This window comes from Pempheris klunzingeri, chromosome 22 (genome assembly GCF_042242105.1).
Source record: "Pempheris klunzingeri isolate RE-2024b chromosome 22, fPemKlu1.hap1, whole genome shotgun sequence".
Classification (NCBI taxonomy): domain Eukaryota; kingdom Metazoa; phylum Chordata; class Actinopteri; order Acropomatiformes; family Pempheridae; genus Pempheris; species Pempheris klunzingeri.
In genome coordinates this window covers 3,952,814-3,979,775 of record NC_092033.1, presented here as the reverse complement: position 1 = coordinate 3,979,775, position 26,962 = coordinate 3,952,814, and the positions used below count along the sequence as shown (strand labels likewise).

Below are 26,962 nucleotides of genomic sequence, written 5' to 3'. Positions count from 1 at the left end.
TGCAGTGAACTAAATAATTTATTTGTCTATACAAAAAGAGGTGGATTCACTGCAACTGATTAAAGCTGAGTGCTTAAAATTGTCAACTAATAAATAAATAAATAAATAATGAGCCTTCAACTCACGTTGACCTTTGACCTCCATGTGAAGAAGAAAGAGTCAGAAGCCATGCTAGCAGCTTTGTTAGCCTGAGCACAAGCACACATTAGCATGATTGGAATTCCCATGCTAATTAGAGCAAAACATAAATCTGGTAAATGGGCTGCCCTAACCCTAACCCATTCATCCACCATTGACACACTGAATCGATTTCAGTGTGTGTATCGACTTACACTATTGATGTGTATTTCAGTGCACTGACTTAAATCAGGAGGAAGCTAATCATTCTCACACAGACACAATGAAACACAGGGGTTCAGTGTTTTGCCCAGGGACACTTCAGCATGCAGACTGAGGGAGCCAGGGACCAAACTACTGACGCTCTGATCAGTAAACTGATTGATGATGACTTTACAGTAGATATACGGTTGTGGATCATAGCTTTTACAATTCATCCTCTGGGGATTATGACTGACTTCATACCAATTACTCCAATAGTTGAAATACATACATAATAAAAACAACCTCATGGTGACACTAGAGGGAGAATTAGAGGATCACCAAAGTCAAGGTGATTCCTCCTCTGGGGAACTCAAACATATGTAGCAAATGTCATGCCAATCCATCACATAGTTGTCAAGATATTTCACTATGAACCACAAATGAAAAGTAAAGGGTCACTAAAGAACATCCCTTAAGTACAGGAGTTACAGACAGGCAGAGAGGTCGACTGCACAGAGCAGTCTCCTAATTCATATTCAGAGGACATATTGTAGTATTTCATAACCTCTGCTCTGTTACGGTTTCATTCACACAGATCCCATCTTCATGGGCCTGAGGGTGGAAACATTCCTTCATCTGCTATCATCTCAGACTGTGTTATCCTCCGCAGGCCGGCAGCGCCAGCTATCTACTGCCGTTAGACTGGCGAGGAGCAGGGCGCTTAGTCCACGCACACATGTGCACATGCAAACACATGCATGTTTCTCTCACAGTGATGCACACACTGAATGGTACCCGCATCAGCACACACACACACACACACACACAGGCAGACCCACAAAAGGCCAGGGTGCTGTTTTGTTCCTCAGATGCTCAGCTCCACTCAGAAAACCACTCAAGGGACAGTAAGTACAGATGCATGTATTCATACAGCAAACTAAGCAAATGAGCAGTTAAAGAACTCAAACTAACTCAAGGTAGTAAAGTTATACAACAAAACACTACATGGTCTGCATTTGAGCATTTCAAGGAAAAAAGAGGACGAGGTTTACACACTTGTGAGTCCACTTGTGTGTGATAATATATACTGGGTCATAACATGGCGAGATTCACAACTAGAGCGGGCAGAGTAGATATGAAAGGTTAAATGCTTCTCTTTCCCTGAAGGAAATCTGTCCACTCCTATATCACACCCACCATCCCCTGGAACCCCGGTTGCTATGGTTACCGCCGCTAAACCGCACACACAGCCATAAACGAGTGCGCCCGCGCAACATTGTCATCGTGGCCGCACACAGTGTGTGGGAAGGCACACAGGACACACACACACACACACACACACACACACACACACACACAGAGGTTTTGCCTGTGTCTCGGGGAGAGTCCGTCCACGTGGCCCTGTGACACGACTCTTGTGAGATGACAATACGAATATGTACTGTGACAGAGCGACCAGCTGAGACTCTGAAGCACTACTGCATGTGTGGATAAACACAGAGCTTCTTTTTCCTTAGGAACAGGGCTCACAGTGTGATTCACTGATCTCAGTGCATACACTATTACTGAAATTAGACCAGGTCCAATGCTAATACAAGTGTGAAAAATAGGAATACAGAAATCCCTATGCACAAATATAGACATACCTCCACCCACACACACACAAACTATGTTCTCTGTCTTGCTCTTTCTCTCACTTTCTCCATCTTAAAGGCGAAGACATACACAAGCACACACGACACGTGCCTCTTCAAAGAGTCTAACTTTTAGATCCCACTTGGGTTATCGGCATAGCTCCCCAGTTCATAGATTATAACATAATTAGTCTCCATCTAATAAAATAAAGCTGCTGAAATCCCCTCTGTAATTCAATGAGTAATGGAATCTGAGAGCAAATTGAAAAAGAAAATCCCCTCACCTACAGGCAGTCTGGTGCCTTAATAAACTCCTACAGACAGCACCTCAAGCCTCTTCTGTATGCAAAGCAACATAGATGCACGAAAGCTTCTTTTTTTTTTTTTAGCCCTTAGTACAAACAGGCAAAGCAGGATATGGTTTAAAAAATGCTTCATTTCCTTCCAGCTCAGGATCAATATGTGAAAACTTTTATTACATTTATTTTGTGGATAATTTGGAGGATGTACTTAGTGGTAGGCATGCCAATTCTAAAATGTACCAAATAATATATAAAATAATTTTTAATGAATACCAGCACTACTTTTACAGTTGCTATCAGCCAATGCAAAAAGCAAACCAATGTATCTAAACAAATGAAGCTGTCCCAGTCAAATATTTAACTGAATGTCTGAGCGATAAGCCACCGTCTGGTATTTATTTATTTATCAAATTTATTCAACTTGTGGAAAAAAAAAAACTTGGTGGGACTAAACAGAACATTCTCTGAAAACAGCTTTCAAAATTTCAAACTAACATTAAAATACTAAAATTAAATTATGATGACTGATAGTGGAAAGAATTAGTACAACTGTATTCACACAGTTTTTGTATCAAATTAGGCGCTTGTTCCTGTAATTGTTTTGTGATAAGCCATTAGGTGGCTTGAATGAATATTAATTAAGTGGCACATGAATTGTGCAATTCACTTAACCTTAACCTCAATTTACATAAATTGGGAGTAAATTAGAGAAAGAAATTGTGTTGTGTGCCAACCACACTGTACAGATAAAAAAACAGCCATATTTGTCACTAATCCCATGAAATATGAACACACACACACACACACACACACACACACACACACACACACACACACACAGGTGTAGACATTACTTACAAGTCAAATCTTAGGTTCTGTCTCTCTTCAAAAAAGTAGTCCAAAATAAATTTCCGCACAAAGTCTGGATTCAGCGTGTTGTCAATCACCTCTGTTCTCCCAAACTAGACAAAGAAGGGAAGACAAAAGGCAGATAAGAATATCTGAATTGTGAGGCAAACCATCTTTCCTCCAATATACTTCCACAAAAGAGAGTAATGAGCCAAATCTACACATGAAACTTTGACATCAATCAAATCACAGTTTGTACAAGCACTTTATGAAGTTGCAGTGACACATTTGAATGACTTATCACAGCAGTTTTTTCCTCGGTAGGCACATCAGGGGAGACGCTGGTTACAGAAGATGACGCACAGCTTTAGAGTAATAAATGCAGAGCAGCTGAAGTATCAAGTCAATGGGGGTCAAGTAGGGCCCAGTTTGGCATTTAACTTAACCTATTAATAATGCATGCAGATGACGGGCTACTCAGAACTATGAATAACTGCCAATGATTGAGGCTGCAAGATTTGCCCCCTCATTTACATTCATGAATATTCATTACTGGGAAACACACAGGTGATTGCACAACAGTCATACCTGAGTGCATTCATGCTAACAAACAAGTTGCACGGTACAAGTGTCGACAATTATCTCATAGCTGGTTAAGGTTTATTGATAAAATTGATTTTTTGTGTATTTCGAGTAATTAGTAAGATTGCATGAGTACTGTACTGTATGTACAGAAGATACATCAACATAGACGATATATCTACATTTTATTCTATATAGTGGAAACACTTGATTGGAAGCTCCAATATATTCCTCTTGTGATTTGATTTGATCATGTCCATTATTTCTTTAGCCATGCTAGTAGCATAACAATGGCTGTCTGTCCACCACATTGGTCCAGATAGAAATATCTCAACAATTATTACAATTATTAGATTGAATGTAATGACATTTGATACAGACATTCATATTCCTTTCGGAGTGAATTGTCTAGTGCCATCATCAGCTCTACATTTGGATTTATCCAATATTTCGCTTTAACGTCTGCAAAAATAACAGCTAAAAGATAACTTTGGTATTTTCATACTCATTTGTACATATTTTGGAAGCTTTGAAGGAAGCTTTCTAACGGTCTATCTCATACAGTAAGTCTATCTCTGTAGGGAGCTGATCCATAATGTCAGACACTCCAAGTAACGGTCAGAGCCTGTCAGTTTTTAGTAGATGTACATTGACAGGCGCCATTGTAGCACTTCTGCAGCCTGTTAGCCGCTGCTGGCTGAGGAGATCTACTGGACCACTTGAAGGTGAAGGTTTTTGTACTGACTAGTCATTTCGAACCCAAGATTTGTAACAATGAATAAATAAATAAAGAAATAAAAAGGCCCATGCTTAAATATTCAGAAGTCATCCTTTAAGTTGTGGTTTGTTAACATCATGCTTGCTAAACATCATCATGTTAGCATTGCCACTGTCAGCTTGATAGCATGGTAATATTAGCATTTAGCTCAAAGTACAGCTTGAAGATTGATGACACAACGTTATACACACTCTCTTTTTAGCTCTTACCTCTCTCCACTCCTTGTTGCCCATGCCTTGTGTGTACAGAACACAAACTGTGAAGAACAGAGACACAGAACATGATAATATAGCAATAGAGATGACTAAGTTAACATGCTAAATCCCACTGTAGTTGTCCAGATATTTGCCTCAAAACATCTTCAATATATTTCTGCATGATCATATTTTTGAACTCGTGTGTAAGAACATTATTCTCCTAAAACAACCTCAAATGTTACGCTATGAATTGGTTCTCTCAGAATATGAATAATAAACCATAAATGCATGATTTAGACTTCACAAAACTACATCAAAGCACCTGTTTTATTCATGAAGCCCAAACATATATTATTTTACCGTCCTCGGGCGGTGAAAGACATCATTTCAGACCATTATGCAATTTCACAAAACAAGACAATTCACTAAAAGGCAAATTACTGAGCTCAGTCATAATACACTTCATTTCTTTGATGTTCTTTTCAAATAAGTGGATAGGAAATGTGCACGTACACACACCCACAGAGACACTCAAGATATTTCTTTTGGGGTCTGATAGAGACAGACAGGTGATATTTTGGGGAACAGAGGGATGTAAAACAATAATAGAACAGAAAATTTGCATTCGTGCAGCTTATGTATGGAAGGGCTTTATGTCTTTTTTCCATTTGTGCCGGAGAGACTTTTCTTTTTGGATCACTGCTCTTTACATCTTAAATGTATTTTTACCAGCAAGTGACAGATCCAAGGTATCTCTATATTTCCAGTGTCTCAGACGTTCTTTTTTTCCCTCCTTCCTTTACCTCCTTGCTCTTTTCCCCTGTCAGGCTGGTTCATATCAGGAGACCGGAGTCGCCATGCTCAGCATAATCACAAGTGCTACTCAGCACAAGAGCATGCCTAAATGTATGGGTAAAGCCTGAGCTTCTTCCTCCTCGTCGTCATGTTAATCACTGTCACCCTCGTCATCTTGTTCATCACTGTCATCATCATCATCTTGAGTCATTTCTATGCCATGCTACTGTAAATGTGCTGACATACTATGTTTTGCCAAGACAGTTTGTGTGTGTGTGTGCATGTATGTGTGTTTTGTATAGTTATAAGAATGAATTCTGGTTTAAAACCATCTTCGTGATAATGTTCCTGCATTGCGAGGACAATTTGCCTGGTTGGGGTTGAGGACTTGGTTTTAACAGGGCTTTGATAACAGTTTCATGTGTGAATACATATGCTGTCAGTTCAAAAGTAAGTTCATTTAAAGAAAACTTGTTGCAATACATTAAATTAAAGTGAAAAATGATTTGCCCTTAATGATTTTGATCCTTAATGTTTGCTGAAGTTATATGTTCAATGTAGCCGAACTGCCACAGAGACATTAATATATTTTTCAAAGCTTCCCAAACAGAATTCAAAACTACTTTATTCTTCTTAAGACCTTGTATATGTAAATGTGAATTTAAAGGTATTTTCAGACTATTTAAGGACTTGTAGTTGCCCTGTTTAAAGTTAAGGTTAGAATTAGGTTGAATTTAGGGTTAAGAATTTAGTTGTGATAGTTCAGGTTAGGGTAACACAACTTAAGGTGACAAATATTATCTTTGACAGTGACTATGACTTCATTTTCTACCCTGCATTGCCCTGTCCTTCAGATATATGCGTTTTCACTTTCTTGTAGAGAGGGCAAGATTAACCAATTTACATCGGTGCAACAGTTCATTAAGTGAATTCCAAGATTAATGAAGTTCAGACCAGATACCATTTGTGATGCACTCCTGATGCACCGTTTCTAATATCTTTGTGTCGGTAAAATTTGATTTCTTATCTCCACCAGGAGTAAGCCTGGAGGGGATCATGTGTGCCATCATGTGTGTATGTGACCTAACCCCTACCCAATATGTTACGATTGTCCATTTCTGTTATCTTCACCACCATATTGATTGTAGGGGAGGCCGGGCTTCGTTGGGACACTTTTCACTAATGTTCAAATATTCTAACCAGCAGAAACATTAAAGGTTAAGGTCTCGACTATGAATAAATATGTTTTAAAAGTAAATAAATGTTTTGTAAAATTAGGTGATTTGTGATTAAGCTGATGTTGTGCGTTTGTTTTCCATAACAAATATGTAAAGTAAAAATGTTTTTTAGTTAATTTGTTAAGGTAATATTTGCTGTTTGCTTAAAAATATCCAAAGAAAGAAAAACAAACTCACTGTACCATACTGAATTCCTTAGCAATATATTCTTTTACACAGCCTTAAATCACATTGAATCGCACTGCATCACAAAAGAGGTGAATTTCATTGTATCGCATTGGTAATTGCTTCATATGCATTTTAATGCATCACACCAAAGAAAGAAAGCTACTGAGCTGATTTCCCAAAAGGTTGAACTAGTCCTTTAATTTACTGCCCTGGCACCAACAGTATTAATATAATGATTTTTTAAGAGATGAGAATCGCTCCCTCATACTGTGAATCTATAGGGAGAAGCTTCTTAGTCGGCCTCGTGTATTAGTCAGATCTGCCTCGGGCCACGCTCACACATTCAGTGAAAAACCACACGAGGAGTGACTCACGACTACATACGGCAAAAGAAAAGACCTGCCTTTGGTCCCTAATTGTTTTCTCACTCCCTTCCACACCATTAGTCTCACAACAATCCTTACTTTCTATTTTTCTCATTTGATATTTACATTTCGTACCTTTCTTTCCTTCCATTTTTATCTGTACATTATCTTTGTGATTTAAGGCCACATTAATGAAACTGACTCGACTTCATCTCCATTATTTGACTGACAGAAACAAAAACTGGTGCACCATGGGTGACAGGCGGACACAGAGGTGGTGGATCTTACTTGGGTCTGATTTGGAGAAGGTGTCCCTGTCCAGGAGGTTTCTGTGGAGACACAAAGGAGAAAGTATAGTCACAAACACAGTTCTCTTGTTGAGGGGGAGAAACATTCATCATCCAAATGTGGCAGTGAAGGCATTTTAACACACAGACTATTTATATAGTCGGTTGGCCATGAGTCGGCACGTTACCATCACGGTCTGTTTACAGTATCCCTGTGAGACTCTTATCTGAGCTGTGAAAATACATAACATATCCAAATACAGCGTATACAGCAGCACTGAGCATGACACTGAGGCATGTGTACTACTGGTGTTCATAATTTAGATGTAATGTTGAGATAAGTGGACCAGAATTGTTTTACGGGACACGTCGGATAATGTCCTGCATTTTTCTTCATCAATGAATTCCATGAAAAGATCAAAACCATCAATGAATTGATCCTACTAGCAGGTGTTGCACCCCCAGCCACTGCAGGCGCTGTTTGTATGGTCCAGTTTAAATGGACCTAAAATAAAAACTATAACAGACAGAGTATTCATTCATTTTGCAGCAGAAAGCTAAGCCTTTGCTCTTGAGTTGTATGCCCATGTTGCAAGATGATGTCATTAAATTATGTTACGAGCATCACAAAGCAGCATGATGAAACGCAGTGCCGTAGCGGTGATCAGTTTGTCACCAAGGGGGCTAAAAAACGTTCCAAAGTCGAGCTACATTTTGGTGAGAGAAAAACTAGCATATTCATTTTCAAACGAGTCCATTGACTTGTTATTTCCAAAAAAAAAGGGGCGATTTACTTTTTATTGAATAACATTCACTAAAAACAACAGTACCCAGCTGTTTTTAGGAAATTAATAAGCATTTTTTTCAAATAAAGTGCATTTTGAAGGATCCGTTTTACGTCATCAACTAAAAAAACAAGCTCGGGCCAACAGTAGACAGTGAAGGGATTTGAGAGATGGTCAAACGCATTGTTGGGATTTGTTTGCAGTAAGAAAAATAAAGAACGTCTCCACCCTTGTGTTAGAAAAACAACGTCGTTTGACAAGGACTGAGCTGATAAACTAGGGAAGAACATGAGCTTCTGTTGACAGCATTTTGCTGCATGTTAATCCCCACAGTAAGCACAAAGAAGCTGGTTTCGGTTAAATCCGAAAAGAGAGGACAAACGGAGCTACGACCAGCACGGGCTGCACATCCTAAGCGCTCAAGACGATATTTACAAAGGAGCACCAAAAGTCCTCCCTCAACACACAGGAGGAGCACCAACAAGCACATCCACCACAAACCACGCCATCGTAAGCTCACACTACGAAGCACAAAGCCGATGGGTGAGAAATTTTACGGCTCCTCATTTAATGGTTGAAAAACAGCAGGTCTTAAATCATATTTTACTAATGATTTATACAGTTCTCTCTCAGAAAACCACTGAGTTTGAGCAAAGACAGACATTAATAAAACTGTGAAGAATTTATGTTCCAAAAAAAGAGGAAGGAGGACATTAAATGGCTCGATATGAAAGTCGCATGAGACCTTATCATTAATTCTGATTTGCGAGTAATGAGATGAATGGCGGGGATGATGGCAGCACCTAATGGTCTACAGAGGGGAGGAGATAAGAATTAAGATCTACTCCAATCCTCTTTCTTTCATCTGTTTAACACACCATGACATTTCCTGGTGGCAGGAAAGGCATCAAAATGTGTGTGTAATGCTTCCCACCATTCTCACAATCCCAGGGATTGAGAGAGATGTTGAAAGGCTTTCAGACAAAGCCCTGAACCCATCACAGGCTGGAGAGGATCCAGGCTGCAAGCTGGTTTTCAGTAACAGCCTCTCTAACTTCAGCAGTTCTTTTTTTTTTTTTTTTTATTTCAGCTCACTTTCAGTTGTCTTTATGTTCCTCTCTGTACTCCGCCACAATTTGTCAACTCTTCAACACCAACTACAGCATTTTTCTCCCAGTCTCACTCACATGTTTGCTCTCAAAATAAAAACACCTTTGGCATCAAAACACTCCGGTGTCCAATCAGTCCTGCCTGCTTGTCGTGGACATACTTCTCAGTTCACTCGCTCACTCAGTCATACAAATTACAGCATCACTTATATCACATCACTCAAATCAATTACATCACTCCAATGATTTACCTTCACTTTTACTAAAGACTTTTGAGAAATTCAAAGTTATTTTAAGTAGCCTGTCTGTGCCTGTCTCTCCTTCAGTATAAATCCAATTCCTCTCGTGTACTCGACCGATTAGTGACTGGACTGTTGTCACCTACGGCTGACAAGTTGTCAATATTGGTAAATGGAGCTCCATGCTGAGACGCAGCTTTCAAGGAAAAAATTAAACTTTTGACTTTTGTATAAGACTGTGTAGCTGGGAGTGAACAAATAATGAAATTAACAACTCCACACGTCTTGGGAACTGTTTAAGATAAGAAGATGAACTATCACCCACCTGTGCAACGTTAATGTGCTCTGATGTAGTAATGAGCAGACATGAGAGAAAATAACACACATATTGGGGCCAATCAGCCTGGCATTGCCAAACCAATTTGAACCTCTCAGTTCATTTTCGATTTCCAATTTCAATGGGTGCTATCAACAGGCGCAGATCAAAATGCTTCTGGATGCGATTGGATGGGCCTACAATCAGAGCTACGGAACAAGTGACATTAGCAAATGCTGTTGGAAATGCGGCAAACACATCTTTCCTGTCAACAAAAGCTTTGAATGCAATAGTTTGTTCCTCTTTTAGAGAAAATATACTGTCCAGTGCATTTAACAGAACCTTCCACACCAGCGGCAGCCATGCTGGCTGTTCAGGAAAATCCCTCAGTAGTGTATCGTATGGTATCAGACCTGCCACACAGTGGAATAAATGAATGAAATGTGATGGGCGCGACCCAGGCCAGGTCAGCTGGAAATCTGTCAGGACAAGAGGAGGGGCAGATGTATCTGCCAGAGCAAATAAAACGACTCCTCTGGTTTCCAGGCGACTCCATTGCCACTATATAAATACTATTAATGGCTCACTTAGTGGATGTGAGAATCCCCACGACGAATGATGTTTTACAAGAGCTTTTCAATGCTGAACTATCCCTTTAACTTGTGTCGTTTCAGTCCATCTGCTGCCAGCGTGATGGGGGTGGAGGTAAAATAAATCAACAAACCTCTCTCACCATCAGTGTGGATAAACCTGGACGTCAAAAGACGGTACAGTTGGGGACGAGAGTTAAAATAACACTTTCTCCTTTGAGAGAGAATTTGAGCGCCCGCACTCTGTGACTGGCTGCCGCTCAAAGCACATCACACATGGTGGCACTCCAAATGGGCTCCTAGGCTCCCCCTGCGCGTGTTGTGTGAGTTTTTGTGTGCGCGAGTGTGTGGTTTTTGTGTGTGTGAGTAAGACACGTTTTCAGGATTTCCACTTCAGAGGGTAATGTGAATGAGTCATGGCTCTCTCTCTCTCTCTCTCTCTCTTTCTCTTCCTCTCGCTCCTTTTCCCTCCTTTCATCCAGAGGCAGGCAGCGGAAAGCTAAAAGCTGCCATCCGAGTCACAGAGAGGTCTGCAGGAATAAAGGTACGACACTGAAATAGCGTTAGTATTTTTAGCAGAGAGCTTCCCAAAAACACGGTAATCGCACACTAATGATGTGTGATTTTGATTTTCCGCCTCTTTCATCAAATACATGACAGCACCAGATCTCTTAATAGAAAAAGATGATTATATCAATCAACTAATCATCTGTGCAGCCAAGCAAAGGAAGCCTACTGTTAATGGAAAAGTGAGCGACTTGTTTGTTTCTAAAAATATTGATTTCTTCAGTAGATTTCCCTCGAGGCTTTCAGCTTTGGTGTGTTTAGATCCAGCCTCATAAAAAAAACACCACCTTTGGCATTTCTGCTGGGTCTCGCTGCTTGTCTGATGTTCATTTACACAAAAAACATTTCTCAGTGCATCTTCTCTCTCTCTGATTCCCTTGATGCTCCACTTAATCTCAGAATCAGAATCAGAATTAGGTTTATAGCCGAGAAAGTCTTCACATTTCAAGGAGTTTGCCTTAGCATACTGGTGCATAATCAAAAATATAAGATATTTACAATGCAGAATATTGTGTCTCCAAATTTGCTTTGGATTTTTCCTACTTCTTATGATAAATAACCATTTAAAAGTCAATTGAATTATTCAAAGAATGCAATGTCACAAAGCTGAAGACCACAAACTCATGAAAAGTTGACTGGTAACCAGCTGCCAAACACAAAGAGAACCACTGTTCATGTACAGTTTTTAACCGACTTTCCCCCTGTATTTTAGCCTGACTGACTTATAGACACACATAAACAAGTAAATATGCCGACACACTTGGTCACCACCAGACATAACAGTCATCTCCTCCCTTTGGGTAACCTGCACCAGTAGGGTTCACTGCTTTCATCACCTCTTCACCTCTGATAGATGTCAATAACAGCAACAGGAAGTGAAATCTGACACCAAATGACACCGAAACACACACACACCTTAACAAAAGGGGAAAGAAGGAATAAAAGACAACAAATATGGACAAACGATAGACAAGAAGAGACAGCCAGAGATGGTGAGGCAGCATCTTCAGCCGATATGACAGCTCTCTAATTATGTGAAATGCCTGCTGGAGCTTCAGTGTGGGGTCAGAGAAGTGTGTGTGAGTGGGGATGGGGTGGGGGGGTTATCTGCTCCTTCCCTCCCACACACACACACACACGCATAAGCTGGAGATGCACCTCGCTCGACAGGGAGAGCCGCATGACAAACCGCGGTATGGGGACAGTAACCATGGCAACTGCTGACAGCCAACTGGGGGGCCACTTGACTGACTTGACTGACAGTTGTGTGTTTGTTTTTGTTCCCCCCCCCCACTCAGCTCGACGAGCGGGGATGCCATCAGATGTGGCATTTTACGGTGCTTGCCTTTCTACCTCTTTCCTCAGTTTCCACCTCTCTCTCTCTCTCTCTCTCTCTCTCTCTTTACCCTTCCTCTGCTCTCCTCTCTTATCCCACTTTTCCCGTCATCTCTCACCTTCAGTTCATCCCTCACTATTTTTCCCTATGTTCCTCTGCTCTCTACTTGTCTCCTATTTTTAAATTAATGGATACATCTACTCAGCCTTTTGGACTGACTTGAGAGGCCGTGTCCCTGACAGGGTGTTACCTTGACAACACAACAGCAAACCCCCCCCCCACCAAAGGGACTGTCCCAACCCTGTCTTACGCTATAGAAATGAATTGGGTTTTTGGCCCACTGGAAGAGGAGGAGGAGGAGGAGGAGGAGGAAGAGGAGAGAGAAAAGGAAATGAAGAGATGGTAGGGAAAGGAAAGAGAGGAGCTGAGGGAAAGAAACAGTACAGGTGTTCAATGAGAGTTATTGAGGAAGAGGGGCAGGCGGTCTAATTAGCCGTCCCAAAATGCATGAGAGCAGTGAGAGGAAGCTTTTTAGCGCCTCTGTGTGTGCATGTGTGTGTGTGTGCGTGTGTGTGTGTGTGTGTGTGTGTGTTTGAGACCATGTCTTAAGCTGTGCTCCATTTCTGTCGTTACAGACTCTATTTGGAGTCGAAGCTTAACCATGGGCAGAGAGACCGAGAGAAAAGTTGAGAGTGTGAAACAGGAGGGGGTTTAAAAGCACCAGAACATGGAGGTGCAGAGTATCGAGGCTGTGACTCAAGCCAGTGCTCTTCTAGGTTAAAAACGGAGCTAGATTTATGATAGTAGTGAGCACCGGTGCTGCTGCTGCTGCTAATAATGAACTGTTATTGTAGAGGAAAGCCTGCCAAGCTCTCATTAATTAGTGAAGACGTCGTCATCTCATCTTCTATGTCAACATTCATGTGTTGTCAGCTTTTCTCACTCCATAACTCCCCTTCTGTGCATATATGTATGATACAGAAATATAATGCACATGATACAACAAGAACACCGCTTTTCTCATTATGTTTTTCATTTATTTGTATGATGTTCTTGTTCTTAACGGGGTTTGCTTTCATTCTCCGTCAGTTCTAATGAGTTATTTAGTGTTTAGAGTCGGCGGTGGAAAGTAACTGAGCACATTAACTCAATAACTAACAATAATCATTTTGAGGTACTTGTACTTCCATTTTAATCAACTTCATGCATATTCTGCACCACATCTTTGAGAGAAGTATGGTACTCTTACTTCTCTAAGTTATTAGCAACTTCACTAAAGAGTGAAACCTCTCCAATGTTTTCATTTAAATAACTGAATAGCTGTTCATCTGGTTGGGCGATTAATCAGCCACAGGGGACGAACATCACCTTTGTGTCAGAGTGTCCATTATTTCACAAAAAAGAGAAAAAAGTGAAAGTTAATTCATGTAGCAGTTTTTTCTCCTTTCCTACTCTTGCCGTGCCCCCTCGGATTTTTTGATGAGATGTCGCTTCTTTTTTGTTCTGGATATTATCCAAAGATTTCATGTGATATTTTTCAGGTATCCCTCTGGTTTGATACTTCCTTTCATTCACCATCCATTCAGTGGCTCTTCGTACAGCTGCTTCACACCTGGAACTCTACTCTCGATACATCCTGTGCTGTCTTTTCATTTCTTCTGCTTCATCTCTGCTTCCTCAAACCTCTTCTGGCCCTACTTCAATTTTTCACAAATCTTCAATTATTCTTTTACACTATTACTCTTCTTTTTTACTACAGTATTCCTTCTTTCTGACTCCTCTCTTCTCCCTCTCTCCTGCTCTGTCCTCTTCTCAGGGGAAAAGGGGTTTTCTCAGTGAGAGCCCAGAGCATTCATTCCTGTTCTGTCTTCTGTTTGACTTCTTCCTCCCCTCCTCGCTCTCCCTCTCTTTCTGTCTGTCTCTCTCTCTCTCTCTCTCCCTCTCTCTCTCTCTCAGTTTGACCGTGACCTGAATAGGCTCTGTGGAGACTACACCATCTCACTGAACTAGATACAGTTACGCGCATGTAGATACATGCAGAGAACCACATGGAACAACCTGTGTATGGTCTGATGATTTTCCAGTTCAACTAACCCGGATGTCCACTACGTCACACACGCACACACACACACACACACAAAAAGAACCCACACACGGATAAACCAAAGCTAAAGATAATGCTGGGTGGAAAACACAGAGACTATTTTCGCTGCGGTGACTAATCTGAAATTAAGAGTCTATGTGTGACTGCAAACACCAGCAAAAGACAGAAGAAGAAAGACAGACACCCTGAGAGAGATGCAAAGCAATTCTTTACATAATTGTATGGAGGACTGGTCCTATTTTGGGTGACAACTTGCCAGTTAAGCCAATTGAAGCCACTGACTGGTACAAAAAATATTTAAGGTATGATTTTACCCAAAATGACACAAATCTGAAATCACATCAAGATCCCAACTAATACAATATTATAGTGCAGTGACCTTATATTAATCAAAGGCTTAGACTGCATTAAACAGCAAGAATGGGCCATGATCTTTGAATAGTTCTCAAATGATAAAAAAACTGAATAGTTTATGCAACTATTGTCTTGTTTTAAAAATATATTTTCCTTTGTTTTTCCCGACGTCTGGTAGTACGCCCATCAGGAAAGTAGCTTGATGCGGAGCGTTGAGGCAAAGCCAGGTCTCTGTAAAGATGTGGGCACAAACAGTCTCTTCAAATAATCTTCAAATAGTTTACAGCGACTATCGAAATGCTTGCCGTTCACACCCCTATTAAATAGTGTAAAATAACATTACAAGGCTATCTTAATATTGTCTTTGTGTCTTTCAGATAATGTCACAGACCACATCTAAAGCTGCTACTGCCTTTTCATGTATTAAAAGTGTGGCCTGACTCATCCAATCACACTGGCTGGGACTTTGATCTCATAGAACATCATTATTACATAGAGGCTGAGGTCCAAACTGAGCGTAGCAGCACAGAGGAACACACAGCAAACACTCGCTCATTACACCAGAGACTTCTAGTTCAGTCCCCCAACTTCAATTATCAGACTTTTTTGTCCTCTGCTACTCTTCCTCTTTTCTTCTTCACTATTCATGTGCTAGTATTAAAACAATCCTTGAGTTTGCCTTCATTTTCTCCCACAGTTTACAAGAAATCATCTAGCTCTGACTAATTTACAAATAAAAATTAATATCTCAGCAAACAGAGAAGAGGCAATTCTGAGAAACTTTTTTCCCCCCTTTAAGGTACACACCTACTAATCCACACAACCACACTGAGTTTATATTCTGCAGACTGGAGCGGTGATGCTACAGGGGCCGTTAGTACAAGCCACCATATCACATCACTGGGAGTCCTCTCATTAATGTTTAATACCAAATCTACTGTTTAATGGAGCTTTAAGCACATGGTACAGAGGTCTGACACACCTCATACATTATGTAGAGACTAAATCACAGACAACTACAGGGTTAGCGGTGGCTTCATAAAAGAGAAATGCTGTGTTGTTTTCCTCTTATCACTTAAAGGCAGGGTATGTAACTTATTTTGGAAGCATTTTTTGTTATATTCATTGAAATTCTTGTGACAGCTCAACAGCAATCAAAGAATTCAACTATTTGACAAAAGCAAGAGAAAAATCTGGTGTCAGTGGCTGCTACAGGCCTGTAATAAGCCTGTCCAAGTCCTTCACAAGGCTAAAGCCAGCAAGCTAGTTGCATAAAGATGCCATAAGACTGGCAGAGAAAGCTGAGGAACCACCTACGAATGAGAGATTCCCAGAGGTACACAGATTTATGTGCAGCTACAGACCGTCGTTGAACATCACAACGTACATCCTCTGATCCTGGTGAGAGCTATTGTGACTGTGCTTACATGAATGTGGTATTGACAGAAATTGTTTATTTTATTTTCATCACTATCGTGGACTCGTCCTCCAGCAGTAACGTTAGTTAGGCCTGAAGGAAGGGGGTGAGACTCTCAGTTGGATACTTTCAAAATCTATTTTTTTCTTGCTAGTTTCACCACTGTTACAGACCCTGCCTTTAAAAGTCTGAGTTTTTTAATTAATTAATAAATTTTTTTTACAGGGAAATGAGGATACAATTATACGATTGAATTGTCATTATGCAAGACACGGCTGTACAGAGAAATGGGAGGTGTAGCTCCTTCATAGTGGTAATATCTTCGATATTAATCTACAATGTAGAAAATAATAAAAATAAAGAAAAAGCATTGAATGAGAAGGTGTGTCCAAACTTTTCACTGGTACTGTACATACATGGAGGAAATAATGTGTAGTGCATTTTTTTTTTTTTTTTTTTTTTTTTTTTTTTTAAATTGCACCTGGAGGACACTGACACTCCTGATATCTTTAAAGTAGATACTGTAAAGTCATGTTGGATGTCTGATTTCACACAGTCTGATTTAAACTGTATTGATGTGCATTTACATTTAAATAGAAGTCACATTCTCGTGGCGTTTCACACACTTTTCAGTATCACATCCATCAACTGCAGGACTCTTCACTCAGTGTGTGTGTGTGTGTGTGTGTGTGTAGCCGTGCTTAGCAACAGACCAGGAATATTCTTGGAAACATGTGGAGCGAGAGGAGACAACTGGGCATGCTCAGATGTTCTCAACAGGTCGCTGAGCACAATGCTACAGGTACTCGCATCTCTTCTTTCTCTCCGTGTGTTCCTTCTCCGATGTTTTCCCCATCACTTCTTTCCCTCTGCATTTTTACTGATCTATCCAATTCACTAGTGATGATCACTTGTTACATGGCATGAAGAAAAGCACATGCTTGCACAATCCCCCGAATCTCTCTCTCTCTCTCTCTCACACACACACACACACACACACACACACACACACACACACACACACACACACACACACACACTGAAGGGGAGCATCAGCAGCTTGTATTCTCTCTCTGCTTCTCTAAGAGGGCTGCCCTAATTCTTCTTGACAAGGGCTGGGAGAGCCAAGAGAACATCTCAGCGCACACAAACACACGCGTGCACACACACACGGTGAAATATGCCATGCCACTATCTATTTACACACACAAACATGTGCAGCGAAATACACATCAGTCATGGACAACACACAGCCACACATCTGCACTAGTGGCATTTTACCTTAATTGCCTTTGTCACCGCTTTCAGTGCAGTTTAGTCCAACTAGCCTATAGTTTCGTCCATCAACACATGTCGCTGGCCTGTAACCGCTCAATACAGATAAAGGCCAAATGTCCCAGCTGCTTATACAGTGGGAAACAACAAAAAGATGTGCTTTGTCTGATATATAATGTTTTCAAAATTCATGCTCAGCCACACTTGTCTATATTCTTATATTACAGTAAATGGGACATGCTCAGCTGGTGTTTGTCAAGCAGCCAAATTGTGTGTGATTGTGTTCAGTGGCTGTGCTTGTGTGCAAAAAGTCTTCGTTCATGTGAGGTGTGTGTGCTCACTGGTGGTTTGTGATTGTGTCTGAATGTCTGTCTGTGTGTTTGTGTGTGTGTGTGTGTGTGTGTGTGTGTGTGTGTGTGTTACAGAATGTCAGACAGTGGGAGTGTGTAAGCGCCTTTGTGTGACTGTTTTAATGATGGCTACTCAGTGACACCAGAGGCAACAGCAGGGCAAGTAAAAGGAAGGGAGGGAGGGAGCAGTATTAACCTCCGTATATGTGTTTTTGTCCGTTAAATGTGAGCTGTGTTCTTCGTACAACGTAACCAACAGGACGCCGAGTGTGTGCTTGCAGAGAGAGACATGCTTGGATGTGCAGGCGGAGGCCAGGGGCTTCTACATGAGTGAGAGGGGGGAGACAGACAGAGAGGGAGGCAGCATCCCTGGAGGAATTCAAACAGCCTCTGTGCTATGTGACCGGGATGGAGATGACTTCATTAGGCCAGCCAGTTTCTCCCTCTCCCCTCTCTCTCCGTCTCTCTGGCTGTAAAAAAGGACCGTGAGGGTGATTTACTGTATGTCAAGTAATCTTACTTGTCAAATTGTTGAAATCTGTGTTGCGCTGACAATCTGAGAGCTCTGTGTGCAGCTTTTTTTTGGTGAAACGGTAAAGGAAAAGTCCTTATCAGATATAGCCAATTTCTATTCAGATATCGCACCCAAAATGTCAAAACATCTAATTGGGCCGGCAGAATTTACAGGAAATGTTTTGATTTGTGTTATTATGGTTTTATGTCCCACAGGAGGCAATCTACATCAGAGTGAAAATAAAATGTCAGAGCATCAAATGTGATCGGATTTTATGTGTGTGTCACTTGTGCTGAAAATGTCATCAGCTGTCTGACTGATGGGAGGCACGGCAGTACAAATATCTGAGTGTGTCTGCATGCATGAGTGTTTAAAAGCTTTTAACCGCATGCGTGCACATACCGTGTGTATCGTTCATGTGTCTGTATGTGTCAGCCTGTATGCAGTCCTTTAGCTCAATTGCTCCCCAAGGCTTTCTGCTGTACGTCTTGGTAGTTATTGATGAATTCATTTGCTATTAGGACTTCGGCTTTTAATGCCTGCTTGACCTAGAGGTCAACTGGTCTCAATGCTCATTTATTCTCCAGGAGGTATTCTAAAAATACCCTTGAATAACGTCTGGTAGATCTAAAAGACCTCTAGCGCTGCAAATTCAATAGAAAATTCACATGATTGCTTAAATATTCATAACGTTCTGTTCATATTTTGTCAAAAAGTCTACAGTAAGTTGTCAGGAGTATATCAGTGGCAGGGAATGAAGAAAGTAATAAGTTATGGTGGGTCTCTGAGTTGCAACCATCCATCTTTGACTAGCTTGCCTTTGAGTTGCTGATGCGGAGTGTGTGTGTGTTTATTGTGCGTGTGTGTGTCCTTGAGTCCATGTTTTATCACCAGCATTTTAAAATAACCACAGCTGTCTAACCTTGAGAGTAAGGTCAACATGTACACCTATTACCCCTCCACTTATTACTTCTGCATGTGCTGTAGTAGTAGAGTGGTACATAACTGGTGTGTGTGAGAGTGTGTATAGCCCTTGAGGTCTGCCAATGACTTGCTCAGCTTCTCTATCAGATCGTTATCAATCCATTTTCTCACCGCAGCTATACAACTTGATGTATGGAGCGGAGTTACTGTATCAGTGTATGGTTTGTGCGTGTGCATGTTCTCAAAACGTGTGTTGTTGCACAGTGCAATTAAACACAGACAGACACAGGCATGTTGTGACACAGCGCATATACCGTTTGGTGACTTATGTAGAAAACCACTGGCGGTGAGAGAATAACAGAAGGAAGGAGGTCGATAGTAATTCCCTCCGAGTGCAGTAATTTCCTCCAAGTACGTAGATCTTTACTGGCCTGACTCGAAAAAGCCCAAACCTGATTACACAATAGGACTGTGGCCTCTAAGACACACAGAAAACCCCTCACAGATGCACATAAACACATTCTGATAGCAGCCAAAAAGGCACTCAGAAACAGTCAAAGACAAACAAGACAACGGCATCAATTCATGGCAGCTCAAAAAGAGCTTCTTTAATATAGCTTTGTCTCAATGATTGCCAGCACCACTGTGTTCGCATCCAAAATCATTTGCGCTCCCTGCTGTTCAGAACCACATGTAAACAGACAGGAAAAGCTGGCGGCCGTCGTCATCATGCACACTCGCACACATCCTTTTGTGCTTTTAGCTGGCATTGAACTGGCGCGCAGCATGCAACCCTGTCTTCCCTTCAAAGTGATGGTTGTCGGCGGCGTCTTCAAAAGAGAGCCATTATGTGAGCTCTATGGGGCCAAAAAGGTCACTGCAATCACTCCATCCAATAGACGGAGTGGGAGCAAGCGACCTGAAAATAGATAGCGGGCAGGGCATGACACTTGATGTTAAAGGTAAGTAATTCACCCCTAACACTCGGAGCAAAATATGAGGCTGTGTGCTGAAGGATTTTGTGTAGTTGCGACACAAGAGAAACAGCGACAGCAACTTTTATGGTGTGAATCAATACAATCAATGGTGTGGAGTCCACATGGGGCACTGCACACAATCCAGACCATGTGACCCTCAGGAACAGACTAAAACACATTTTTATCACACAGTTTATCTCTTTAAAAAAATACCATGGCTGGGGTTTCTCCTGGAATTTTTGTGACAAAGGTGGTTGAGGCTGGAGAACGTGTTTGGCATGCACCTTTAGAGTGCTGTCCAGAGCAAAGGTTTTATTTCAACATAAGGTGGGCACATATTTAGTGGACGTTCTGGGTTTGAGTGTCAAACACTTAATTTCATGGATTCTGATGGATTTTTATGCATCCATTTGTGCCTTTTCTGCATCAGTCTATGGTGGATATGTCTTCATTTAGGTAAAGGAAAAGTTCAGGTGACTTTTTAAAGCATAATGGAATATAATGCAGCAGGGCTCTCTGCATTATGTGCTGCTTTAGAACATTCAGTCTCCTGTAGATCAACTTTTCACATTAAATGTTATCCCTGCTGAGTCCACACACATGTATGGTCGACTTAAACCTGCTTTTTCTGTGCGTCTGTGGCTTCTTTGGGGGAAGTGGCACCTATCCACGTCAAGGATAAATCAATTCACTTTACTGGCTTTTAAATCCCCGGCTCATATGTGGCTCAGCAAGTAGGCACTTGGGCCAATGACCAACAGCCATCGACTACTAAACCTCTACCGCTGTAACATCGAGATTTAAAAGCTAAAAGTGCTCACAGCTCACTCGCAGTAAGAAACTTCAGAACGAGTCTTCACCCCCCCACACCTTTAGTCGCCACTATGCTGCTGTAGTATTATTTAGCAGATGTATTATTTACAAAACCAGCAGGGAAAACGTTGATGAAGCTTAACATGTTGTCACTGGAATCTAATCTATCCATGTATCCATCGATCCATTTGCAGCTGTTTATGTGGGGGCCAGTTTGTGGGGCAGCAGGCTAAGCATGGTGGTCAAATGCTGCGTTTCCCAGCAATCTTTTCCGGGTCCTTCTGTGGGATCCTGAGGCATTCCCAAGACAGGAGAGATATATAAGCTCTCCAGCATGGATCTATCCTGGGGTCTCTTGGCCAGTGTCATGTCTGGAAATCCTCCTGAGGAAGAAGCCCAGGGAACATCCTGATCAGATGCCCGCACCACCTCTACTAACTCCTTGTGCCTCATGCAGTCAATGATACATGGTCACACTTCTAAGAAACACTACACTCCATGGAAAAACCTAACAAAAAATCTGAATATTTCAAATCCTTTCAGAGGGATTATGTTTCAAGATGACTAAGAATGCATTCATAATTACAGCAATGGCCTCAGGTCCAATGCAATCTGAAATGCCAAGCTTTTCCTTTGATCTTGGCTCAACAGTCCAACGTCTGGAACTGTTTTTGTAAGATCCAGCCACAGACAACCTACATTCATCCAACCTACTTTTCATATTTTTCTTGGCTGAGGCTCAAAAACCTGTAATATTTTCCCCTCTACCTGTTTCCCATGGTGAGATTCAACGAAATCACCGTTTCATATTGGAGGTCTTTTAACTTGTATTTAGGATGTGGTTATTGTGGTTATATCTGCCTCTGACATTCTTGAACAATGAACATGTGAACTTTGCCACAAAGCCAATATACAGACTAAAATGTCAAGATTAACATCTAATCTAAATCAAGATTAACATCTAATCTAAATCAAGATTAACATTCTCCAAAGTCATCTCATCACAAAGCAAAGACCTCAACAGGAGCATCTCCTAATATTAAATCAACTCCTCGGCGTGTTTTATTCATCAGAAGATGGACGTCTAGGTCTGGGTTTTGAGAGAGGGGACACATCGCCTGACTGAACAGCCCTTCTCTTCATATGCAGTCCTGAGTGGATTGTAGATTAGATCTATTTGTATCCGGAGGCCACATCTCACTGCTCATGGTGGTGTAATATTACTTTCAATATCCATATTGCAATGTTACATTGATTACACTACGCTGATAATTTTGTGCTTTATCTTGTGGACAAACACCGCTGTGCAGCAGAACTGTTCTGACCTTCTGTTTTGGGGTTTTGGTAGTGTTAATTCATTACCAATATTGGATATTTACAAAGTTCAAACTGCTCAATAACTTGTTATTTATTCTCCAGTTGAAGGAATAAATGTACTCCAGATTTTGGAGCTTTAAAAAGCTGCACTCTTTAATTCTAATTTACTTTAAAGAAACAAAAAAAATACTGGCTTTTGGCAGGTTCAGTGCAACTTTTTTGGCATCATGTCAGTCTTAAAAATTGAAAGTGATTGCAACCTACACAGAGCACTGGGATTGTGCCACCATGCTGGTGTTTCTCAGAAAGAACAACAGTGCTTCTAGAAAGGTGAATTTGTTTGACTGAGCAAATTCCACAAAAAAAAAGCACAATGAGGAACATTAGCAACTCACAAATAAGCAAAATACAGCTAAAATATCAAGCTCACATGTACCCACAGCCACAGGAAGACAAACTCTAACAGATGTTACTCGATTCCTCTGAAAGGGAGTCGATACGTGCCTGCCTGTGCCAACACATACCGACAACCATGCTGCCAAATGAGCCCATTCAAAATTAGACAAAGGCCAGGTTTTCCACTATGGATGAATTTCAGGTATTAAGCACCTTTTAAATGGAATAAACTGCAGTGTGCCCTCAGACTCCACTCATAAATTCCCCTTAGAGATTTTATCTGATGTTTTCAATGACCTTTTACCGGTTTAATGTAACTGTTTCTTTCGTTCTTGCCACTGTGTACTTGTGTTGTTCTGTTTCGCTGTTTGCATTTATGTGAATGTTCTCAGGTCTTTCTTCTAAATGGAATCTTAATTTCATTAGACTGCCCGATTAAACATTAAATCAAGAAAAAAAAAAACATATGCAACTTTTTGACCATGACAAGCTTTTGTTAATCTCACTTTCCTTCTTAGCATTCGCTCCAGCTTACACAGCGTCTCAAGTCCGGTCACAGGGTGCTGATGAAGTTTCACAAATCCGGGCTCAAGCTCATACACAGGACCGATCAGCAAAACCATAAACTGACCCAACCCTAGCTACTTGCTGGTGTGCACTATGAATGTGAGGTGACTATGTAAATGAATCTGGGGATGTGGATTAGAGTATTCAATTTCTTCTTCTTCTTCTCTTGGTTTACTGAATAGGTGACAAAAGTAGGGACATAATTTGGGGGTTGTTATATTACTGCTCAAAATTACTGCTATTTGTTAGACTACTCATTACTGGACAAAGTAATACTGTTACATATCACTAGCAACACGTTACTGCCCAACACTGAGACTGGTTCCACTGTGGGTTACCTCTTACCTATGGTTTCTTGAGGCAGTGCTTAAGTAGTAGATATCTGACTTATATTCAGTGTGGACCCTGTCGTAGGAGATCTCAGGGCACAGCAGAATGCAGACTTTGTTCTTTAGTATCTTTTGCACTCACAGCAAATCTCCATCAAACAACTGTACACAACTGCTGGGGAAAAACACTAAGTTGTCCCTCGAGATTAGCCAAAACGGCTCTTATGTAATGGCTATTTTAACTCATATTTGGCATGACAAAAAATACGTTAAGCTGCAGGACTCCTTGTGGCTTGAAGCTGATGCGATGACACATTTTTTGAGTGAATCCATTAGGATCGCAGCAGTCGCGTGTCCCAGCCTTCAGGCCTGCACAAATATGACCTCGATTTCAAATTTGGCCTCTTTTTCCAAACCAGCCTTTACTGAAATCAATCAGGAGCAGTTTGCATAGACATGGACTAACTGGCAAGTATTTTGAATACGTGATGATTAAGACTTAAATTCCAAGGTGTCTAATATTGGGGAAATAAAAGGACTGGACATTCACTCAGATAATCAGTCATACCCAAGACCAGGTGTTCATCTTTACCTGCAGGTTGTAGGAACACACAGGCAGGGTGAAGTGAAACCTTACCATAAAAAGCCCCTGTCTTTACACCACAAACCGATATGTTGTGGCAACAGTGAAAACCACAGACACCTTTTAATACTTCCCATCACTCGGCAGCGGCGAGAAGGTAGACAGAGGAGTAGAAGTGAGAATCTGAGAGTTATTACTGTCAACAATTAGGACGTTTGCTGACAGTGCGAGACAGTCTGAAAAGACAGAGAGAAAAGTGTCAAGCAGACTGAAAGACTCATATTTAAAAGCTAGCCCCTTTTTATCTCTGTTAGGCTCATTCATCTGGAGCGGCAAGCTTGTTTGTGTGTGTGTCATCTCTTGCTTTTCTATCATGCTGTTTGGAAAAAGACTTGAAGACTAAAGAAACAACCAGAAATGATGCAGCCTACCACTACCATAATACCAAAAACCTTTTTGGTGGCACATTAGCACACTTGCAGGTTGTCCAGCATGGAGCACCTGGATATGTCAGGCTGAGAAAAACTGGCAAAGGAGCAAGTTGTATAGTTAACACTGGAAATTCCTTAATATTAGTGCTGCTCTAAACATAAGCCGCTGCATAAAAACATGAGCTACTCACAGGAATGTTAATAATCTACATTTTTATGTGTTTACTGTACAATACAAATAATTTAAAAGTTAAAGTTCAACGGTTATTAATGTTGTTTATACAGTGCTTGTGCAAAGTATACAAGCTTTTTTTTATTATTTAAGAAACAATAACAAGCAGGCAACAGGTCACAGAGTGCGCTAACTCACCACACATGGAATTACTATACTATTTTTCATTATTAACTTGAGACTTCAGACACAAACTTTCTCAAAATGCCAAGAAATGTTCTGAGACATGTCACTCAGTTGAAATATGAGAATCGTTGCTGTTGTGTGTGTTTGAGTGTGAAAAAACACGCAGCGGCCGGAGCGCTGGTCTGATCGATGGCCATAATGGAATATTTGGGCTTGAGGCCACTCACAGCAGAGTCCCCGGTAACACTAAAGTGCATCAGGGAGTAATTTATTCTTCTGCGACTGTAGGAGTGTGGGTGAGGATTGGTTTGTGTGAACGGTCATTCATATATGTAGACCTATACAGTGTGTGTGAACATACTCTTCTGCGTGTCCGCCTTTGTGCGACGCCGTAGGCAGAGTTGGTAGCGCATTGATCTCAGCTGATACCTCGGCCTCTCGCATCGATTGGCAAACTGTCTCCAGCTCACTGCAGAGTCTGAGCCAAGCTCTTAGTTCACAGCCCCATAGCATCGGAGCATTTCCTGAATTATGTGGAGATGCAGGCTAAGACGGTCTGTCAATATCTCTGCTACAGTTATACCAACTCTGACTATACATCAATTACATGAGGAGAGTTTCTCTGAATGAGAAAATCTGCTAGAAATATTTTTATTTTCTCGCTTTCTACTTTCTCTCAGTGGAAACATCTCCATTTTAAAAAGCCATTCAGTGTCTTAAAGGGCTTAAAAAGTATGAATATCAAATTAAAAGTGAAAACGTGACATGATTATCTCACTTGTAGGCAACATCTTAAAACCAGAAAGTACACTCAAAGTGTTTCAGGAACTCTGATTTGCATTGGAAAGAAACCAAATTGACTCATTTCTACAGGATACACTCAAACATAACACATGGAGCCAATAAAGGACCCGTCATGAAGGAAAAGCTTTCTCTATGAATGACGGTGACTATCACTGCAGCCACATTACACGTTATAATACTAATCCTCTGATATAAAGGCCACTCATTCATGCCGCTCTCTCTAAAACCATTGTCTCCTCACTGAAATTTCTCAACCTCACACCCCCTACACACACAGAGGGAAACTTTTTTTAAAAAGTAGTCACCATGGTGATATTGTACACTGCCCGTTGTGCCCAAAAACAATGAAACGTGCACAAACAAACAATGTATGTGCCATACGCTCACACAAACATGTAAGTGCATACACACACACACCTGGACGTAACCATGGCGTTCCAGCTCTATTCAGGTGGGAGAAAAGCCACCTAAACACACCCCACCCCCTATGGGCTGCAGAGCTGGGTGACTCAGACATTAGCAAACTCTACCAAACATGTTTTTTATATATATATATATATATATATATATATATATATATTTTCTGCAGGAGGATGACATGATCTTTCTGTTACTAAGGAGATACCGGGTGCTGAAACCCTCTGGAGATACAGCAGCTACAGTATGTGAGGACAGGGCAGGAAACTGTCCACCTCTCTGAGACTTGTAGAGAAGCACCAGCAATATCATATGAAGTTGTTAAGATTGATCTCTTTGATTAGGGTGATCAATGCCATCTGTGCACTTGCCAAAATATGCTGTGTTGTGCTGTATCATGCCTGCAAGTTAAATCAAAGTTAGAGCACTTAAAGTGTAATTGTGCATCACTCTAATTAAACCGGCTACTAGAAACTGAAATGATTTAGCATGCAAATCAATTTCACTTATTGCATAAAGAAAAAAAAAAAACGCCTTTGATGCTGCGTCAATGGAATATGTCGGGATCAAGTTA

General features: G+C 41.0%; 1 protein-coding gene across 1 annotated transcript in view; it reads right to left on the bottom strand.

Annotated features, from left to right (window-relative positions):
- The window catches only part of LOC139221563 (copine-8), a 72,950-nt gene that overhangs the window by 44,213 nt on the left and 1,775 nt on the right, over window positions 1-26,962 (bottom strand). The window contains exons 2-4 of the mRNA XM_070853470.1: window positions 7,518-7,558; window positions 4,676-4,722; window positions 3,116-3,219 (exon numbers count right to left, since the gene is read on the bottom strand). Of these exons, the coding sequence (XP_070709571.1) occupies window positions 3,116-3,219; window positions 4,676-4,722; window positions 7,518-7,558 (192 nt within the window). The remainder of the gene's footprint in view (window positions 1-3,115; window positions 3,220-4,675; window positions 4,723-7,517; window positions 7,559-26,962) is intronic.